The 17,620-nt window shown below is 49.2% G+C and overlaps 1 protein-coding gene across 3 annotated transcripts; it reads right to left on the bottom strand.

The window, feature by feature from the left end:
* Positions 1-5,309: 5,309 nt before the first annotated feature.
* LOC102566130 (cytochrome c oxidase subunit 6C-2) lies at positions 5,310-12,065 on the bottom strand. Of its 3 annotated transcripts, none has more exons than XM_014611647.2 (4): positions 11,956-12,065; positions 11,698-11,822; positions 8,575-8,723; positions 5,310-5,432 (listed from the first exon to the last, which is right to left on the bottom strand). In XM_014611647.2, the coding sequence occupies exons 1-3, from the start codon at positions 12,020-12,022 to the stop codon at positions 8,598-8,600; spliced, it is 318 nt and encodes a 105-aa protein (XP_014467133.1). In that variant the 5' UTR covers positions 12,023-12,065; the 3' UTR covers positions 5,310-5,432; positions 8,575-8,597. The 3 variants fall into 3 exon arrangements, with proteins under 3 accessions (XP_014467133.1, XP_006263660.1, XP_019351357.1); XM_006263598.2 differs by having other exon boundaries at positions 8,585-8,723; positions 11,956-12,064; XM_019495812.2 differs by lacking the exon at positions 11,956-12,065 and having other exon boundaries at positions 8,585-8,723; positions 11,698-11,948.
* Between the last annotated feature and the right edge of the window lie 5,555 nt (positions 12,066-17,620).

Below are 17,620 nucleotides of genomic sequence, written 5' to 3'. Positions count from 1 at the left end.
ATGTAATATTTTCCAAGGAGAAACTGGCACCCAGCTGATCAGTGCATGTGCTGAAATGTTTCATGACCCCACAACTAATTAAGTTAAAGCAGCAGCATAGTTACGATGCAGCTCACCTCAGAGAACAAGGGATGAATTCACTAAAAGCTTATAAAACACACCTGTTAAATCCTGAGAGGCAGCGGGTTGTCTTCTGAAGTTGTTGTATGGTTGCAACTAATAGTGGAGATTACACTGACATTTTCCTGAATTATGCCACTTTTCTGGCATAATCACTTGTTTATATTGCACTCCCGTCTATGGTGATACAAGCCAGTGTAGTTATGGCATTTGGCAGAAGGTTTTTCCCCACTCCTTGTCTGAATGCACACATGGAAACATATGTGGAGACTTCACATAAATCAGTCTCTCCTATATATGACCCCTGGGTGGGTGAACTGTGGAAAAAAAATAAAAATAAAAATTGCCCAGGCAGCAGATGACCATCACTGGCTGAAGCACTGTACTTTAGGGGGGTTTTTTTCACCCCTTTTTTTGTTTCATCCTATTGTTTTTCCTGAAGGGCACTCAGCCAGCTTTTTAATTTCTTCCTTGCGCAAGTTTCTGGCCTGTAAACTTTATTCTGGCATATTTAAGGAATGATGAATTATTTTGGGAGCATAACGTGGCAGTCAGGACTGACAGGCCACTGAGGTATATCCTTCCCTTGATCCAGGTCAGGAACAACCAACCTGTGTCAGGGAAGCCACAAGTGGCAAATGGCAGACTGGGGAGGGGACAGGCAGAGAAACCAGAGCATTAGTCGGGTAGGGAGCACAAAGCAAGGAACAGAAAGCAGGGCAACAGATCAAGGTTAGCCAGGTACTTGAGAAGGGTACACCTTGATATGAGGGCACAGACATTTTGCATATGTGCACCACTGACAATATGCCAAAAGACTGGCCCCAAGGTTAAAACAGTTCCCTTCTGTATCAGAGAAGCAGGATTTACCACCTTATTCATTTGGAGACGGTTTCCCCACAGTCACAGTAATAGCTAGTATGCTAGCTGTTTCCAGGTCAAGCTCTCAAGAATGACAGCCCAGAAGCTGTGAAGAACAGTTTTAGGGCACATCATCATCTAAAGCCCTACTTGTCCCTTAACAGTTGCGAGAGTGATCACTTTGAAGCCTGCATAAAGTGCAGGGGCTTGAGACATAACAGATGAAAAGGGATTGGGGGAGGAGAAGAGCTGAGCACATGCTTCCTAATAAAAACTCCACTATGAAAGGAAGTGGAGCTAGTGCTGCAGGAACATAGGGTCTAGGGCTAAATGCATAAAAAGGCTTTGAAACCAATACAAGTCACAGCTCTTTTAGGTGACCAAGCTCCTCCAACAGTTCTCAGGGAGTTAGTAATTTGTGCGTCCCAGAAGTCAGCAAGCTGATCAGGGAGCTGCCTACACCTTTGCTCTGAGTGGCATGTAAGTGTCCGTCTCTTACCACTTATAATTCCCAGGCAGGAAGGCCAGTCCTTGCCCTGCACTGTACCCTCCCAAGAGTGTTATCATTTCAGATACAATCACCAACCACCCCCACCAGAAACAACAGGGGCACTCTCCCCTGTTCAAGTTGTTCCATTTGGTACAAGTATTAAACTAGAAAATGAGTCAACTCTGAGCTCAATAGTTAAAATTTCTCTCTGGCATTCAAGTCCCCCCTTTCCAAATCAGGTAGTGGAGATCTGAAAACCTAACTTTTCCCCCCCTGCTAGAAGAAACCAGTGGGCTACTCAACATGAACAGGGAGCTTTATGCTCTGCACTTTCACTTCAGTCCTGCAAGAAAGTATCTCTGCTGCTCACCCAGCACTAGTGCATTTCCAAAGTACCAGACCTAAAGTCATTGCCTAAGGCAGAGGAGCCAGTAGCCAGCTTTGGAAACTAGCAGGTCCAAGACAACTGGCTAATCAGGGAGCACATTCCCGTTTTCTGTGTAAACACATTGATGACCCATAGGCTTTTGGGACAATGTCTCTCCCTCCATTAAATGGTATTCCCGCCACTAACTAAAAAGAGCACACACAGCTTTTAATAAGGAACATGTAGGACAGAGACAGGCATTACTTACCTCTGGGCAGGCTGCTTTGGAGCAGTCCACTGTAGCAGAGTGAAATGAAGAACTGGTTTAAAAAACCCAGGTAAATGTAAAATTACTTAAATTTGTGGAAAGGCATTTGTGAAGAATACAAGTTCTATACTTGTCAGCCTACAGGGGGAAAACACACTATTTTTAAGTAGTACCTGGCACTTCTGAAGCTCTGTTTAAAATGAGCTACCTGGATATTAAAAGTGTATAGACTCGTCTGAGACCTTATTAGCCAATGCTTATTGGCAGGCCATGTTTATATTGCAGTTTTTCAAAGAAAAAAAAAAATCAGTATAATTTTCTAAGGTTAGACTGGCTTACATCTCTGAGAACAAGGGTATTTCTATTACTGGAGGGTTTCTCCCCTTCCTCCACTGAGTTCAACAGAACTACAGAGCCAGAGCTATCTGCATGGAAAGTCTGAAGAAAAACCCCTTGTTGCTATGTATTAGTGTTTTGGATCAACCAAGTTACTTAAGTAGCTTTGTTAGTCTGAATGTTTCTAGATGATACATGTTAAGCATTGAGAAGTTAATGGTCCATTTGAAATAATAAAAGCTATGCCAACAGGATTTGAACTTAAGACCTTCAAATACAATACAGATGGTTTAATTTGCCATGCTTCTTCATGAGAGGACTTTCCATCTCTCCCATGATCCGACTGCCGTCTGTTCTCTGAAGAGTGGATATTACAAGCAAGAGCAGGACTACCAAGTCATTCTTATTAAACAGCTGCATGGTTTGATGAATCTAGCTTAAATTTTAGCTAAAATAATAATGATGCAGATTGTTTGAAGCTAGGATGTTCTGACTTGCATAACAAGTGTTCCAAATGCTTGGTATTACAGCAAAAGACAGCATGTCCATCACATTTGAGCCTGCACATAGCCTAAATCCAGTGAGGAGGGGTGGACTGAAACAGTACAGTAGCTGAAGTTATGCCTATCTATGTAGTCTCTGTACAGTAACAATAGCAAAATGGAGTTGAGAGCACATATCAGCATCTTTAAGAAGAACAATCACTTGTAATTATCTTAAAAGCAGGCACTATAAAGCCAGGAAATGCAAAATTTAAAACCACGCTTAAAAAAAGAATCTAGACAAGTAGGGACTAGTTCATAACCAAAACAAATTTAAACCATATGACTGTAATATCCAGCTGCTTACAACTAGAATTTTAGTGTAAGGTCCCAGCTTTAAAATAGATAGATAGATCAATTAATCAATCCCTCCCTCCCCTTTCTAGAATCACTAAGGATAGTGGCAAGGTTGTTCAGGTTCCTTAATCAGGCATTTCCTTGTTCAAGAGAAATTCAAAACATTAAAAGTACCTGTGACAGCAAGTTCCTTTAGTCAGTCAAGTCTCTTCTGCCTCCCCCTGGTTGTACATCAAATATAGGATTCCAGGCCCTAATTTTGAAGCTATTTTTACTCTGATATAGGAACTGGCACCAAGCCCCCAAGTCAGTTTGGCAGCTTTCTGGTAAGAGTGGAGCAGAATGAATAAAAATTGGAGGCCCTGACACTGTACTAGGGATGAAGAGTTCAGCTTCTGGAGTCATTTTGAGGCAAGCTCCTAATCAAGAGGGAAAGGAATGAGGCAGACATGATTGCAGCAAGGAAAACTAAAATGGGACCAGAAAAACAAGCATGTGGGGATGAAGACTGGGGACAGGGACATCATCCTGTCCTTGTTTTTCCAATCTAGAATGAAACTGCAACAAAAGTACAGCTTTGTCTTTCTCTTCGTCAGAGCCCCTCTCTCTCCACTTATCCCTGGACACGTACCTTATATGTTTGTTATTGGAAGAGTCACCAAGATGCAGAAGTTAGGAAGTGTCACTTAAGATTGCACGGGCAGTATTAATTTACAATCCCCCTGATGTGCTGCACTTGTGAAACAAAACAGGCATCCATACCTTTTTGTCACCACAGATACCCAAATCATATGGCTTTGGCAAAGGTGGAAATAGATTGTGCTGCTTACTGCTTGGTGGTAGAAAAGTGTAGGCAGTCAAAGCTCCCCAGTCTCCAGCTGCTCTAGGCAGATACTCCAGCAACTTGAGGGGCTCAATCCTGTACACCCTAGGAACTCCAGGGCAGGATCAGGCCCCACTTCCCCCATTTGAGTTTCCATGGACCATGGCTCTGAGTCCATCTCAGTAAGCACAGAAATCTGAGGTTTCTCCACTCTTGGAAACATGCTCAGGATTTCACCAGGATGTCTCCATATGCAGAAAAAGCCTGTGGTTCCCCACTTATGGCAAATCCCCAGGATCTCCCACTTGTGTCTCCTTAACCAGGGAACCCCATGCCTCCATGCTGGCACCTACACCACCAAGGCCTTGCACAGAGGCACAGGTCACCACAAGACAACATGAAAGCCAAAGAGTCCCCAGCTCCTACTCCTACACCATCCCCACAGCAACCCGTGCCTATACATGAAGCACAAGTCACACAGGACCCAAGGTGGATCCTAGCATGGAGGCACAGAGGACCAGGAATTCCTCAGCTTCTGCACCATCCTTTGCCTCCTAGCCAGGACTTGCACTGACCCACACTTCACCCAGATGGACAAGTCAGCACAGGTTCAGGGATGTGGAGCATCCCCTGGCAAGCAACATATGTTACCCCTTGACCTGTACTAGGTCCCTGCCTGATGTGGGACAAGGAGCAACATGTGTTCTGCCCAGTTAGAGTGTTCACAGTTCGAGTGGCCAAGGTCTGGAACGGGCTCCCAAGGGAGGTGGTGCTCTCCCCTACCCTGGGGTCTTCAAGAGGAGGATGGATATGCATCTAGCTGGGGTCATCTAGACCCAGCACTCTTTCCTGCCTATGCAGGGGGTCGGACTCGATGATCTACTGAGGTCCCTTCCGACCCTAACATCTATGAATCAATAAAGCAGATTAGCTGCGACAGGACAGCTTGTCTGTTTCTACCCTCAAATACTCTTCGCAGGTACTCAAAGCGGGACAGCAGGCCTGTAGGATCCCAGGATAAAAAGGTTTCTATCTCTGAGAAATCAGACTCTTTTTTTACTCTTGGAAAACTAGTTTTGGTGACAAAGGCTCAGGACCTCCTGTTTCCCACTTATTGGGCCATCTAGTTTACAGAGAGCTCTACCTTTTCCCCCAGGAATCTAGATGTCCTGTCAAGGTCACCTATTGAGGCAATTAAAGCTCCATTAGATCCAAGCATTTAGTTTATTGAGTTACACTTGAGCAGGTTCAGCATTGAAGTGCATTACACTTTATGGTTCAGTGAATAAACAAATTTCAGTTGTCAAGTCTCCTTGGAGGGAAGGGATCTGCAAAATAAGAAACACGTGAATTAAAAGTTGGACAATCCCAGTTCTCTTCAAAGTAAAAGCATCAATATGTAAGAATTTGAAAGTGAGAAAGAGGGAAATGTTTGTGCTGGTAGTTTAGTCTAGAGGCATTCCCTCTGTTATTTTCTGATTGTTTAAGACTTATGCACCCTTCATGTGTAAAAGTAAGTGAAATGTGGAACAAATCAAGAACTGTGCAGTAAGATGTGGATCAATCCCCCAGATTTCATTATGCACGCTGAATTAATAACAAAGCTAATCCTCAGAAGCGTATAACAAGAAGAGAAAGAAAACATCTTGCTTAGGAACAAGATGCCTAGAAAAAAGGAAAAAAAAAAAAAGAGAGACAGAGAGTAAATTTAAGCAGACTGCAGGGGAAGAAAGAAACCTAAATTTGTTTAATTGGTTCTCCTGTATGAATTAAACACCCTCAGCCAGCTGTGCTCCTCTGGCAGGAATCACACAAAAGGTAGCACCCAAATCTCTTACTTGCCTATTACCAATATTGAATACCTTGGTACAAAGTAGCTTACAGATACTTAATCTCACGTGCACTCCAATATACCCAATCTGCTGCAGAAGATTGGGACAGTTTTTCATAACACATCCACAGAATTGTTATTGCAATCATAATACAAAACAAAAATTCCTGCTACAGTCACTGTGCTTCCCCTCCTACAATTTGCTCAGTTGCACTCGCAAAGAGAAAGCATGAATCAAGTTCCCTCTGCTCAGAACAGAAATAGTGAAGGATACATGCACAAGCCAGGGCCAAAAGCTGTTTTGTATAGTGGTTGCAAACTGGAATGCTGGCAGCTTCTTGATGTTAATCATAGCTTCTGTTATGGTCATGTGCACAATTAAAGCCCTGTTCATGAATTCAGTTGGAAAGTTTTAACATGCTTCTTGAATCAAATATTTGTAGTTTCAATCAATGTTCCTCATGTCCTAGATCTAACATTCCCGCTAACTGGCTTCCTCAAATACGTTGAGGAAGGTTGTCTGACCAAGAGGTGCCCAATATATGTGCATATGTACTAGCAGTGTTCTTAAAAATCTTAAACTAGATGTGGGAATACAAAGGTAAAGTCCATTGTATATTATTTACCGTTTTAATAGTTGCTAAAACAAAATTTCCACTGGAGAAGAAACTGGAGATTACTAATACTGGGATTCTTTGCTAACTGAAACATAATAGCATAAGCTATACGTGCACTGGTTTTAGCCATACTAAAAGCAAATTATATCTGAAGTTCTCTCTGTGTGAGAAACAGAGCTAAACACTTATACTGTTAAGTCTAGTACTAGAGGCATTTATTTATCTAATACAGTAAGACAGAACAGTTTAAGTCCATTTATTTAAACATTTTAACAACTTCATACAGAAAAAGAATTTATTGATCAATTTTGCAAGCATATGGAAGATTAGATTGAATTTAAAAAGGATCCTGATTGGGCTGTCAACCCATCTAGCAACAGCAAACTAAAATGCAAGGTGGTACAAGTAGGGTGAATAAAAAAAACAAATGCACAAATGCAACATGAGTCAGCAGTGAGAAACAGGTCACAATAAAGAAACTACCATCTTAGGTTGCATCAATAGAAGCAAGACATAGACTGCTATAGTACCACTCTACTCAGCACTGGAATGATGCAGCTATTTTTAGTCAGGACAATTCAAGAAATATATAAACAAACTGGAGGTGGCCCACAAGCTAGGAACCAAACAAGGGTTCCAACACCAAAAGGTGTTGGAAATCAAGTCATATGAGGAAAGGGTAAAGAACTTTTGATGGATGAAAGGGAGTTTAAAGAGGAGATGGTAGTAGTTTTAAAATATCTGAGAAGCCATCATGATGATCAGAAAAAATGTTCTGTTTTGCCATTGAGGTGAAGCACAAGGAAATAGATTTAACTACAGAAAAAAGTTTTCAAACTGTAAGAACAGTAACAGAATGGAACAAGCTGCTGTGGGAAGCTTAGAATCTCCATCACTGGAGCTTTTCATGGAGAGTTTGTACAGGCATGTCTGGAATGGCTTGGGAACAGCAAATCCTGCACGGGGTAGGAGTAGGTGACCCCTGAGATGCCTTTCAACCTTATCATTCTAAAGAGACTGAAAACATCCAGTTGGCTAGAGTCATTCAGAGCTGCAAGTCACATAATGATCAGAACATAAGACACATTCCAAGACAATGAAGAAACAATTGGAGTTTAAGGCTAAGTGAAGCAGAAGTTCTCAGAGAAAAGTCTGTTTCATGGTCATGGAAAACAACAAACAAACCCTTGTATATTTGTTAAACTATCGTTACAATCTGGAGCTGTTTGGGAAGGCTTTTCTTGAATTACTGTGACAAGATAAAACTTAACAGACCTTTTTGATCATAGCTTCAGAAAGAACAGCAGTTGTAGGAAAGCATTAAATACAGAGATTAAGATTAGTTGTTTGATATTTTTCTTCAGACCAGTATTTCCTAAATGGTTACAACGGTTTATGTCCATTAAAAGAGTCAATAACTACCCAGAACTTGCACAAAAAAGGATGTACTATCATGATTTCACTTTTCTTCTGAAGAATCTACCTGTGATCAATTCTTGTTCTCTTCCTTCAAGCTCTGGAGACAGCATAATGTGGTAGGAGCCATCTCCATTCCTTTACATACTCACCTTACATCCACTGTCACAGAGAAATGATCTGTTTTCTCTCTCTCTCTCTCCGCTATGATATGCTACATAGAATCTGATGCATCACCTCTAGCTCAGAAATACCACTTGAGATAGTGCAAAAAAGTACTGTACAATATTCCAAGCTATTTTTTACCCCTTCCGTATCCTCACACTGAGGATAACTGCACAATGGACAATGCAGCAGAGACCTGTGCAAAAAGTGAGGTTCAGGTCCCCCCTCTTCTATATTATTTATGAGCAAGTTTGTTTGTTTGTTTTTTAAATCCTCCAACTTGTAACACCTTGTATTACTTAAGTCCCAGAATATCAACCATGGGTACAGTAGAAGGCTGCTTCACTGCAGGGTGTTGGACTAGATGACTAGAGGTTCAGTATAAATTATGATTTAGTATAAATTAAGAATAAATCAATGAGATCAGGTTGATGAAGATACCTTTTATTACCTGTGGAGGCTGCTTATTTTCCCTTCGGCCGTACACTCTCAAAGACACCAGCTTCCCTCAAAGCCTCAAAGCTCGCTACGGGGTCATGGTTTTTATAGTATTCGGTATATGCTCGCTTTCTGGGCTCAGCCACACCAAACTACAATGTAATCAATAGAAGCAAGATTTAGTTTTCTACTTTTGCCCAGCTACAGGTGCCAAAAGTCTTATACTGTTCCCGATATACCCTTGTATGTCTGCTAATAAATAATCGCCAGAAGAAACTGAGAAAACCCCCCTAGCATTCTTCAGCTTGAAGGAGACAGAGGTCTACGTAAAAAAAAAAAAAAAAAAAAAAAAAAAAATATTATATATATATATAAAATACTGCGCAAACAGTGAAAACAAATTAGTGTCATTAGGTATTCATGTTGTAAAGAGCCTAAACTTAAAAAAAAAAAGAGAGAGAGAGAGAGGGAGGACTAAGAATTCAACAGGAAAAAAAAGGCTTGGAGGAGTTTCATCTTAAAAAAAGACTGCAGAACAGCACTATCAAATTTTCAGGACTCCAATACATTTTTCTGTTTGAGGTGCATGGATACATCAGTCCGATATCAGACTGGTACCAATATAAAGAAAATTGTCTATATCGGATATCAGCACAATGGGGTCAATAGTTTGGCTGATAAATGCCCGTGCTGCGCACAGCCGCAGTGCAGCACGGAGCAGAGCTGGCAGCATGGAGGCTGCCTCTAGCTGGTAAGTCAGATGGGAAGGGAGGGAGGAAGGGAGGGAAGGGGCATGGGGGGCAGATTAACACCCCCCCCTTGGTGAGCTCATGAGGTAGGGACAGCTCCTGCAAGTGCTTGCACCCCAGCAGGGTGGGGGCAGAGGGGCGTGCCCCCAGATCTGTGCAACGCGGGGCAGGCTGCAGTTGCAGAGTGGAGCTGAAGCTGGCACTGGGCAGGGTTTTTCTTGACAAGGGCTGGGCTCAGAGCAGGCTCTGGAGGTGATGGGAGAAGGCTGCAGCCACCTCAGATTTTGCCGCAGCTCTGCTCCCAGCTCCACACCGCCACTCAGCACAGCAGTGGCTGAACACCCTGCCTCCACCCAAGTGCCAGGAAAAGCCATGGCTGCACCGGGTGCCAGGCGGTGATGCAGGGCTGGGAGTGGAGTTGCAGCAAAATTTGGGGTGGCTGCAGTATCCTCCCAGCCCGCTCTGAGCGCAGCTCCCAGTGAGAAAAGCCCTACACAGCACTGACTCTGGCTCCACTCCACAGCTACTGCCTACCCCACACCACACAGATCCAGGGGCATGTCCCTCCATGCCCCTGGGTGCAAGCAGCAGGGGCATGCCCCCCACCCCACTCCCCAATGAGCCACGGCTCCATCCCACACACCCCTCCCCCACCGGGCAGCACCTGCTCCTGCCCCCTCCCTCACTGCGGGGGACATTGATCTGCCTCCCCACACCCCTTCCCCTCCCCTTCCACCACAAGACTTACCAGCTGATGGTAGCTGTATTAGATCAGTATCAGCCAATATGCCTCCTTAAATATCAGCTCTCTGTATCAGCCCCCAAAATCTCTATTGGTGCACCCCTACTTCCTCATCTGTTAACATGCAGAAGTACAAGTGACTATTCCTTGTCAAAATGTTTTTGTCCTAGTTTCTCCACAAAAATGCATTACTTGTGTTAGTTAATATGTACGCAACAAAATATAAAGTCCTAATGAGACCAAGGCCGTTTGCTGTATTTGTTGTTAACAGAACAGGCTCAAGTGAGCTTTATACCATACAGGCATTCCCAATTTTGCCATATGTAACCACAAAATTTTCCTTACCATGTATTTTCTAAGTTTGTTTAGAAGAGACCAAGCTTTGTTTTCAAGATGTTTCAAATCCAGGGATCAAAAACATATGCGTAGAAAAAGCAGGGTGGCACATATGCACTGCCCAAAACCAGAGCCTGGCCAGCTGGTGCCATGCTCCAGCTGCCAGCTAGGGTCCAAACTACAGAAGCACTGTGGCTGGAGCCTCCCTGGCCCCTAGGACTCCAGGTAAGGTTGCTGGTCCCAGCCTCTTCTACCCCACCTGGGGTAACTCTGGCACAGGCATTCCCTGGGGGACAACTAGCAGTGGTGTGCCGTTGCTAGTTGTCCCTGGGGAACCAAACATTTGCACTCGTCTGGACACAGCTTAGAGGTTTATTTTATATCTTGCAAAACCTGTATGACTCTCTTCTGGCAAGACATGCTGAGATGTCTTAATCCCATCTTTTCCATCTTTTTTTTTTTTTTTTTTTTTTTAATTTGGGGGTGGGAGGAATGGGGGGGGGAAAATGACAGTCTTTCCATTTTGCTTAGCTATGAATTTCAAAGAAATTCTGTATAAGACGTTCACAAACAGATACTTCCTTTAGGAGCTACCTCTCCCTCACTATCCCACATTAAAAGAAGGCATCCTGTGGACCACAGCAGTTACCAGCATGGTCCAAAAGTAAAGCCATGAGTGAAGTGTACCCAATTTTAACTCAAGAGCTGCAAGTCACCTTACGTCTTGCATCGGTCACTGCCTCTGCACGAGTACTAGAAAGATTAAGGCAGTATTTTGAAGACATCCAACATCCTAGATGTCCTGGAGCAGCAAGGCCTCACGGCAAGCTCTGTGAAGAGGGACAGCTAGAAACACGCAGGCAAAGCTCAGGACCACAGGAGGAGCTCTGCAGCCCAGGGACGGGGGAAGCTGGGGCAGGCGGGCAGCGAGGGGAGTCCTGGCTCTCCAGCTCAGGCGCGAGATTGAGGACCGCTGGCTGCAGCGTGGAGAGAAGGGAGTGCGCTTCCTCTGGGCTTTGCTGTTTGCCACCTAGGCCTAGGAAGGACTTTGTTTCTCTCCTCCCACCACCACGGGTATCAGGGGATCTTTTTTCTTTCTTGGTTTTTTTCACCTTCCCCACAGGCGCTGGACACTGGCTGCAGCCGAGGCTGCGGTTCGCAGGGTGCCACTGCTGCTCTGGGACTAGCAAGCCTGGGGCTGCCCCCTCCACCGGGGGGGGGCAGGAAGGGCAAGGAGGGAGTCCGGCCCGGGGAGACGTACGTGCCCTCCCTGCAGGGGCGCGGCCGCGGGGGCCTCACCTTGTAGATCAAGGCCGAGCCGAAGCAGAACACGAAGGCGCCCACGGCGTGGAAGCGGAGCCGCCTGGTCAGGAGGCCCCTCATCTGCGGCTTGGGCAGCAGCGACGACATGGCGGCGGCGGCGTCTAGGAGAAGCGGCCACAGGGACCCGTGAGGGGGCGCGGGGCTCGCCCCGGAGAGAGGAGAAGGACCCGCCGGGGAGGGCACGGGCACGGCCGCGGGGCCCGGGGGGAGGGGGGCGACACGCCTAGGCCTCACCTCCGAGCAACCTCAAGGTCCTTCCGCAGCTGGGGCCGGGTACGGAACAGGCGCCTCTGTGCCGCATGCGCAGTGCCCGCCTAGGCTACGGCGAGCGAGACGGCTCGAAATACATGCGGCCGTCTTCCGTCTCCGCTGGGGGCGGGGCTTCCTTGTGGGAGGCTGGGCTCAGAGGCCGGGGCGGGGCGCTCAGCTTGCGGCGGTGCTCGCCCTGCAAGGGCTGCCGAGCCTTTGGGACTCTGTGTGTCCTTCCCCCGGAGCGCGGCTGCCAAGGGGCACCTCGGGGCCAGGCCGGGCGGGCAGCGCCACACAGGCAGCTTGAGCCTTCACCTGTACGCGCGCGCGCGCGCGCACGCACACACACACTCTCTCTCTCTCTCTCTCCTCTCTCTCTCTTTCTCTCTCTCTCTCTCTCTCTCTGTGTGTGTGTTCCAAGCACACTCTCTCTCTCTCTCTCTCTCTCTTTCTCTCTCTCTGTGTGTGTGTTCCAAGCACACACTCTCTCTCTCTCCCTTTGTGTTCAAAGGCAAATTAGCCAAATCAGTTCCAAGTCATTGAGCAGAACACAATGGCTCCAAAAACCGCGTTGACTGAGCAGGCAGAACTTGGTCATTCTAAACACCGCGTATGACGCTACAGCCCACGAGTATCCTCCATCCCAGACCTATCACCCTGCGACCTCAGATACTCCCAAATCCGTAGCAGGCGTCCTCCGTGCAGGCCAAAACACGGAGGTCTTGGGGCTAGGATGAGAGTATCCTCCATCCCAGAGTCTTTAGTCTGGGACTTCAGGTCCCTATGCGTGATGTTAGCCCGCAAGAGGCTGAGCAGCGATTCTCAGCAGGAGGTACCTGTAGACCCTCCCACGGGCTGCGGAGCAGGGCAGCTGCAGCCCTGTGAGGTGACCAAGCAAGATCCAAGAGCTAAACCCAGAGATTTCCACCAGGACCCCCTAGCCCTAGAAGTGCCCGGCCCTGCTGTGCGTGGCTTGGCCAAGGCCCTGCAGTAGGCAGTGCTCCCTTACGCTCCTGTAGTCACAAGCTAAGTGAAAGAAGAACTGTCATTTTCTGAGGGGCCTGGAATCTGAAAAGGCTGAGAAGTGCCACTTTCATGGCTGCCCTGACAATACCTTGTGGCCAAATACATTACCTGTGAGCAATAACCAATCTCAGGCCCAGCACCCTGGTGGGTGGACAGTGTCCTTTCCTGGGCCTTTTGCTGACTTGTTGCTCTGGGCAAGTCACATCACTGCTCCGGGCTGCAGTTTTCCCCATCCATATAGTGGGGCTGATGCTTGCTTGCAGGGGCAGATCAGGGGCGGAGGGATGCAGTGCTGTAGGTGCACCCCTCTGATTCCTGCTCCAACCAGACTTTAAAAGTAACTGCTTTGGAGAGGCAGCAGCATTTCTATTCAGGCAATGTTGTGGGGCTGTGGTCAAATGACCTCATGACTCATCATAGTGCCTGATTCCTGAAAATCTCTCTTTACTCCACAGGGCTAGGGACAAAAGTTACACATACACCAGTATAAGTGATCAGAAACTGGTTTGAATCTGTAACACAACAGAAATTCAGTGCACATAAAACCGCTTTCAAAATGGCTGAAACCAGTTTACAATAAACCTGGATTTAACATCAGACTGAGCTGGTTTAGGTTAAATTAATTGGCTTACTGAACTTCTCCAGTTTTAAGATGTCTGATCCAGAAGAGCAGGGAGGCATGCTCTAGCACCACCCAGCTTCTGGCCTGGGCCACTGCAGACAGGTGGTTGTACTGTATTTTGGGATCAACAGTGAATGTCTATTCACTGCTTAGATCAGTGGTTCCCAAATTGTGGGTCATGACCCCAAATGGGGGTCACAACAACAGCCAATGGGGTCGTGGGGCGGGGGGCTGTGGGTTGGGAGTGAGGGCCCATGCTGAGGAAAAGTTTGGGAACCACTGGCTTAGACAAACCTACAAAGATAGAATTGATTCAGCCTTCAGCTTTTTCACTGTCTGTACTGTACTTAGCCCTGGTGTTAATGAGCCTCTCTCCTTTTAATGGTTTTAATGGGCACATCCATACATGCAGGCATGTGCACTTGCGGCAGCTCAGATAGCAGCAGCACAAATTTGTGCCAGAGATTTGGACCTCCGCACACATGCCTGAACATGCACTTTGGTGTGGAGCAAATTGTGCCACCTGGGATAAACTGATCCTGCCCAGGGGTCCTCAGCGGAGCACTTTTCACTGATATTCGGCCAGAGGGAGCTAGAGATTGGGGCCAGCAATATAAAAAGCTGCCCTGATGAGCAGCTCAGGGCTACTTGCCCTCAGGAGCTTCTGAGGCCCGGCCAGTTGGTATCTGGGGACACTATCCCCTTGTGCCAGCTGGACTGCTGAAGCATCCCTAACCTAGCGTGGCCTCTGCACCCTCTACCTACTGCATCAGTCTGGCAATGGGGGCTGCTGCCTGGCTGTGACCTGCTGCCACTTGTGACATCATGCAGCCTCATGGCTGCGCACCTGCCAGACCCAGAAAGGGACCACATGGCTGCCTGGGCTATGGTATGGGCACTGCAGCAGAGCCTCCTGCACTTCTGAGCCAGCTGCCAGTGGGCCATGGTTGCACAGTTGGTATTCAGGTGGAACTACTGTCATGTCTTCTGGTACCCCAGCCCTGCCATCTGGGCAGCTATCACCCAGAACATGTACTTGTTGTGGTAGCCCACTTTGAACGGTCAAAGCATGTCCTCCTGGCCAGGTAGGCCACCTTGTCTGCCCTGCAGCTGGGTCCCTGGTGCTGGCCCTGGGCATGTCCTCTTCCTGGGTCTCACAACTTGTCTCACCAGCAGAGATCCTGGTTTCCCTGTTTAAAAATTGCAAATTCTCTGATAAAAAATGCCAGTGTGGGCATGGGGCAGGGCTGCAGTGTGGCAGTTGCTCCTTCAGCCATGGCTCCTGCCAGCAGGTCCCATTCCATCCCATTTGGCCAGCTGGGCACTCAAGGTGTAAGATTTGGGGGGGGGGGTTGTGGAGGGGTGTAGGTTTTGTGGGGGTAAGGTTTGTGGGGGGTATGGGACTTGTGCAGTGGTTTGGGGTTTACGGCTGGGGATGCAGGTAGAGGGGTTGTGGGAGTGGTTTGTGGGTGTGGGGTTTGTAGATGGATTGTGGGGGGACTGCTCAGGAGGGGTGGGTCCCCTGCCCACCCGCCCACCCCTGCATGGAGTACAATCCCCCTCTCCCCCCCAGTAGCAGCAGCAGTGGATATTGGGCATGCAGGCAATGTTCCCTCTAAGGAGCAGTGGTTTGTGAGCGTGCCGCCTCAGTCCATGAATGCGCCGCTGCAGTCCGGCGTGGGACACTTACCGAAGGAGGCTGAGGCCAGGGGCCAGAGGCTGGGGCCAGGAGCCGGAGGCTTGAGCCGGAAGCCAGGAGCCAGGGGCTGGGGCCAGGAGCTGGGGGTCAGGGGCCAGGGGCTGGAGCCGGGGGCCAGTGGCTTGAGACCAGGGGCCAGGGCCTGGGGCCAGCGGCTCGGAGCCAGGGGCCAGGGGCTGGGGCCAAGGGCCAGAGGCCAGGGCCTGGAGCTGGGGGCCGGGGGCTGGTGGCTGGGGCCAGGAGCCGGGGGCCAGGGGCTGGAGCCGGGGGCTGGGGGCCAGGGCTGGGGCTGGAGCCTGCCGCAGGCTCCCTGGCTCTGGGGAAGTGCTCCACTCCTGCACATCAGGGCCGGGGAGTGGAGCACTTCCCTGGAGCTGCTGGAGCCCATGCCAGCCACCCGCGCCAGCCTCCACCCCTGCCTTGCCTCACCTTGGGGAGGAGCCACTGCCTGCCCCAGTGAGGCTCTTGCAGCTCTGGGACAGTGCTCCACTCCCCGGCCCTGACACCATGTCCCTCCTTGCTCTTCAAGGTGATGCAGGGGAGTGGAGCAGTGTCCCGGAGCCAGTGGAGCCTCACTGGGGCAGGCAGCGGCTCCTCCCCAAGGTGAGGCAAGGCAGGGATGGAGGCTGGGGCAGAGGGCTGGCATGGGCTCCGCTGGCTCCAGGGAAGTGCTCTGCTCCCCCACATAAGGGCCGGGGAGTGGAGCACTTCCCTGGAGCCAGCGGAGCCCACGCCAGGCTCTCGCCCCGTCCTCTCCTGGTGCGGCCTTGAAAAGGCTGTGCGTGGCCACTTTTAGTTGGGCGCGGCCGCATATGTGTGCACCTTAGAGAGAACCTTACGTGCAGGGCTCGCTGCTGGCAGAGCCCCTCCATGGTGAGGTGCAGCCCTAGTCTCCTGAGACCCAGCGCCGCCTGTGCCACATGTCACGGGCCCAGCCCACCCAGCCAGGGGCGTGCACCTTTGGGCAGTACTGGGCCACTCTTCTGTCACCTGGGGCTCCAGCACCACATGCAGGGGCTGTGCATTGGGCTGAGCCAGGTTCTGCCTCCATGAAGCCAGCCTGGCACTTGGAGGCAGGACCCGGCTCAGCTTGATGTGCAGATCCCAGGTGACAGTAAGAGCGGCCTGACCCTGCCTTAAAGCTCATGCCCCCAAGTTGGGCCAAGCCAGGCCCGCATCATGTGGTACAGGCAGTGCTGGGTGTCTGGCGGCTGGGACCGTGCCATGCCATAGGGTGGCTCTGCTAGCAGTGGGCCCTGAGCACCCAACAGCTGCTGCTGCTGCTGTGCAGGGGGGGAGGTGCTGTGTGCCATGCAGGAGGTGAGCGGGGTACCCACCCCTCCTGAGCAGTCTCCCCCACACCAACAGTCCCCCCACACACAGTTCCCCCCTCACCCACAAATCCCCCCAACCCACAGCCCCACCACTCCATGTTCCTACTTATCAGGGACAGTGCCTGGATCCAGGTCATGCTTCAGCCTTGGCCCACTCCTATTTGCCCCAGCACACTGAGGTGAGATGCTGAGGCAGCAGGGGAAGAGAGCAGGCATAGAGGCGCTCAGGCCAGGTGCAGAGCATCTTCTTGGAGGACCCAGTCTCCAATTGCTTCAGAACATGCTCCTGGAGTGTGCCTGCACCACTTTTTTCAGCATTTTTTTTTCAAATATCAAATTTAGTCTGTGCTGCAAATATGCAGCATGGGGAACATTTTTTTGGTCACCACGTGCCTCTTGAAGATCTCAGACTGCTTTGAAACACTGCTACAGGCATGTACACGCTCGTCTGGATGCACCCAATGTTCCATATGTGACGGGCTAGCTGGCAGTGACTTAGCCCAGGGGTTTTGAAAGGGCAAAAGATGACTGGAGGACTCGGGATTCCCTTTCCTCACCAATCTGGTAATGATTTGGCCCAGGGGTTTTGAAGGGGTAAAAGATGATTGGAGGACTTGGGATTCCCTTTACTCACCAATCAGGCCCCACAAACTCACCCTCCGTGTCTCCTGATTGGCCCCTTGGGTCACCTGGAGGGGGATAAAAGGGGCAGTGCAGCTGACTCAGGGGAGATTAGTGAGGGACTACAAGGAAGGAGCTTCAAAGAGCTGGGCCAGCAAGGCAGGAGCAGTTGCCCCAGAAGCACCTGAAGGAGTAGGACCTGCAGGCAGCAGTTGGACCCTCAGCAGCACAATATGTGGCCAGCAGGAGAGGCTCCCTGCTGGGCTCTAGGATCCCCTACAAGAGGCTGTGGCCAGCAGGAGGATCTGAGCAGTGACCTGAGGGGTTCCCAGCTCAGCTTCCAGCTCT

Source organism: Alligator mississippiensis, chromosome 3, assembly GCF_030867095.1.
Source record: "Alligator mississippiensis isolate rAllMis1 chromosome 3, rAllMis1, whole genome shotgun sequence".
Lineage (NCBI taxonomy): Eukaryota > Metazoa > Chordata > Crocodylia > Alligatoridae > Alligator > Alligator mississippiensis.
Note: the sequence above shows the minus strand (reverse complement) of the source record. Positions and strands in the feature narration are given on the sequence as shown.

Coding starts and splice junctions, on each gene's coding strand:
- LOC102566130 (XM_014611647.2), bottom strand. CDS start 12,022: ATGCGGCACAGAGGCGCCTGTTCCGTACCCGGCCCCAGCTGCGGAAGG. Junction 11,823..11,955: donor GACCTTGAGGTTGCTCGGAG/GTGAGGCCTAGG, acceptor CGCTTCTCCTAG/ACGCCGCCGCCGCCATGTCG. Junction 8,724..11,697: donor GCTCGGCCTTGATCTACAAG/GTGAGGCCCCCG, acceptor ATTACATTGTAG/TTTGGTGTGGCTGAGCCCAG.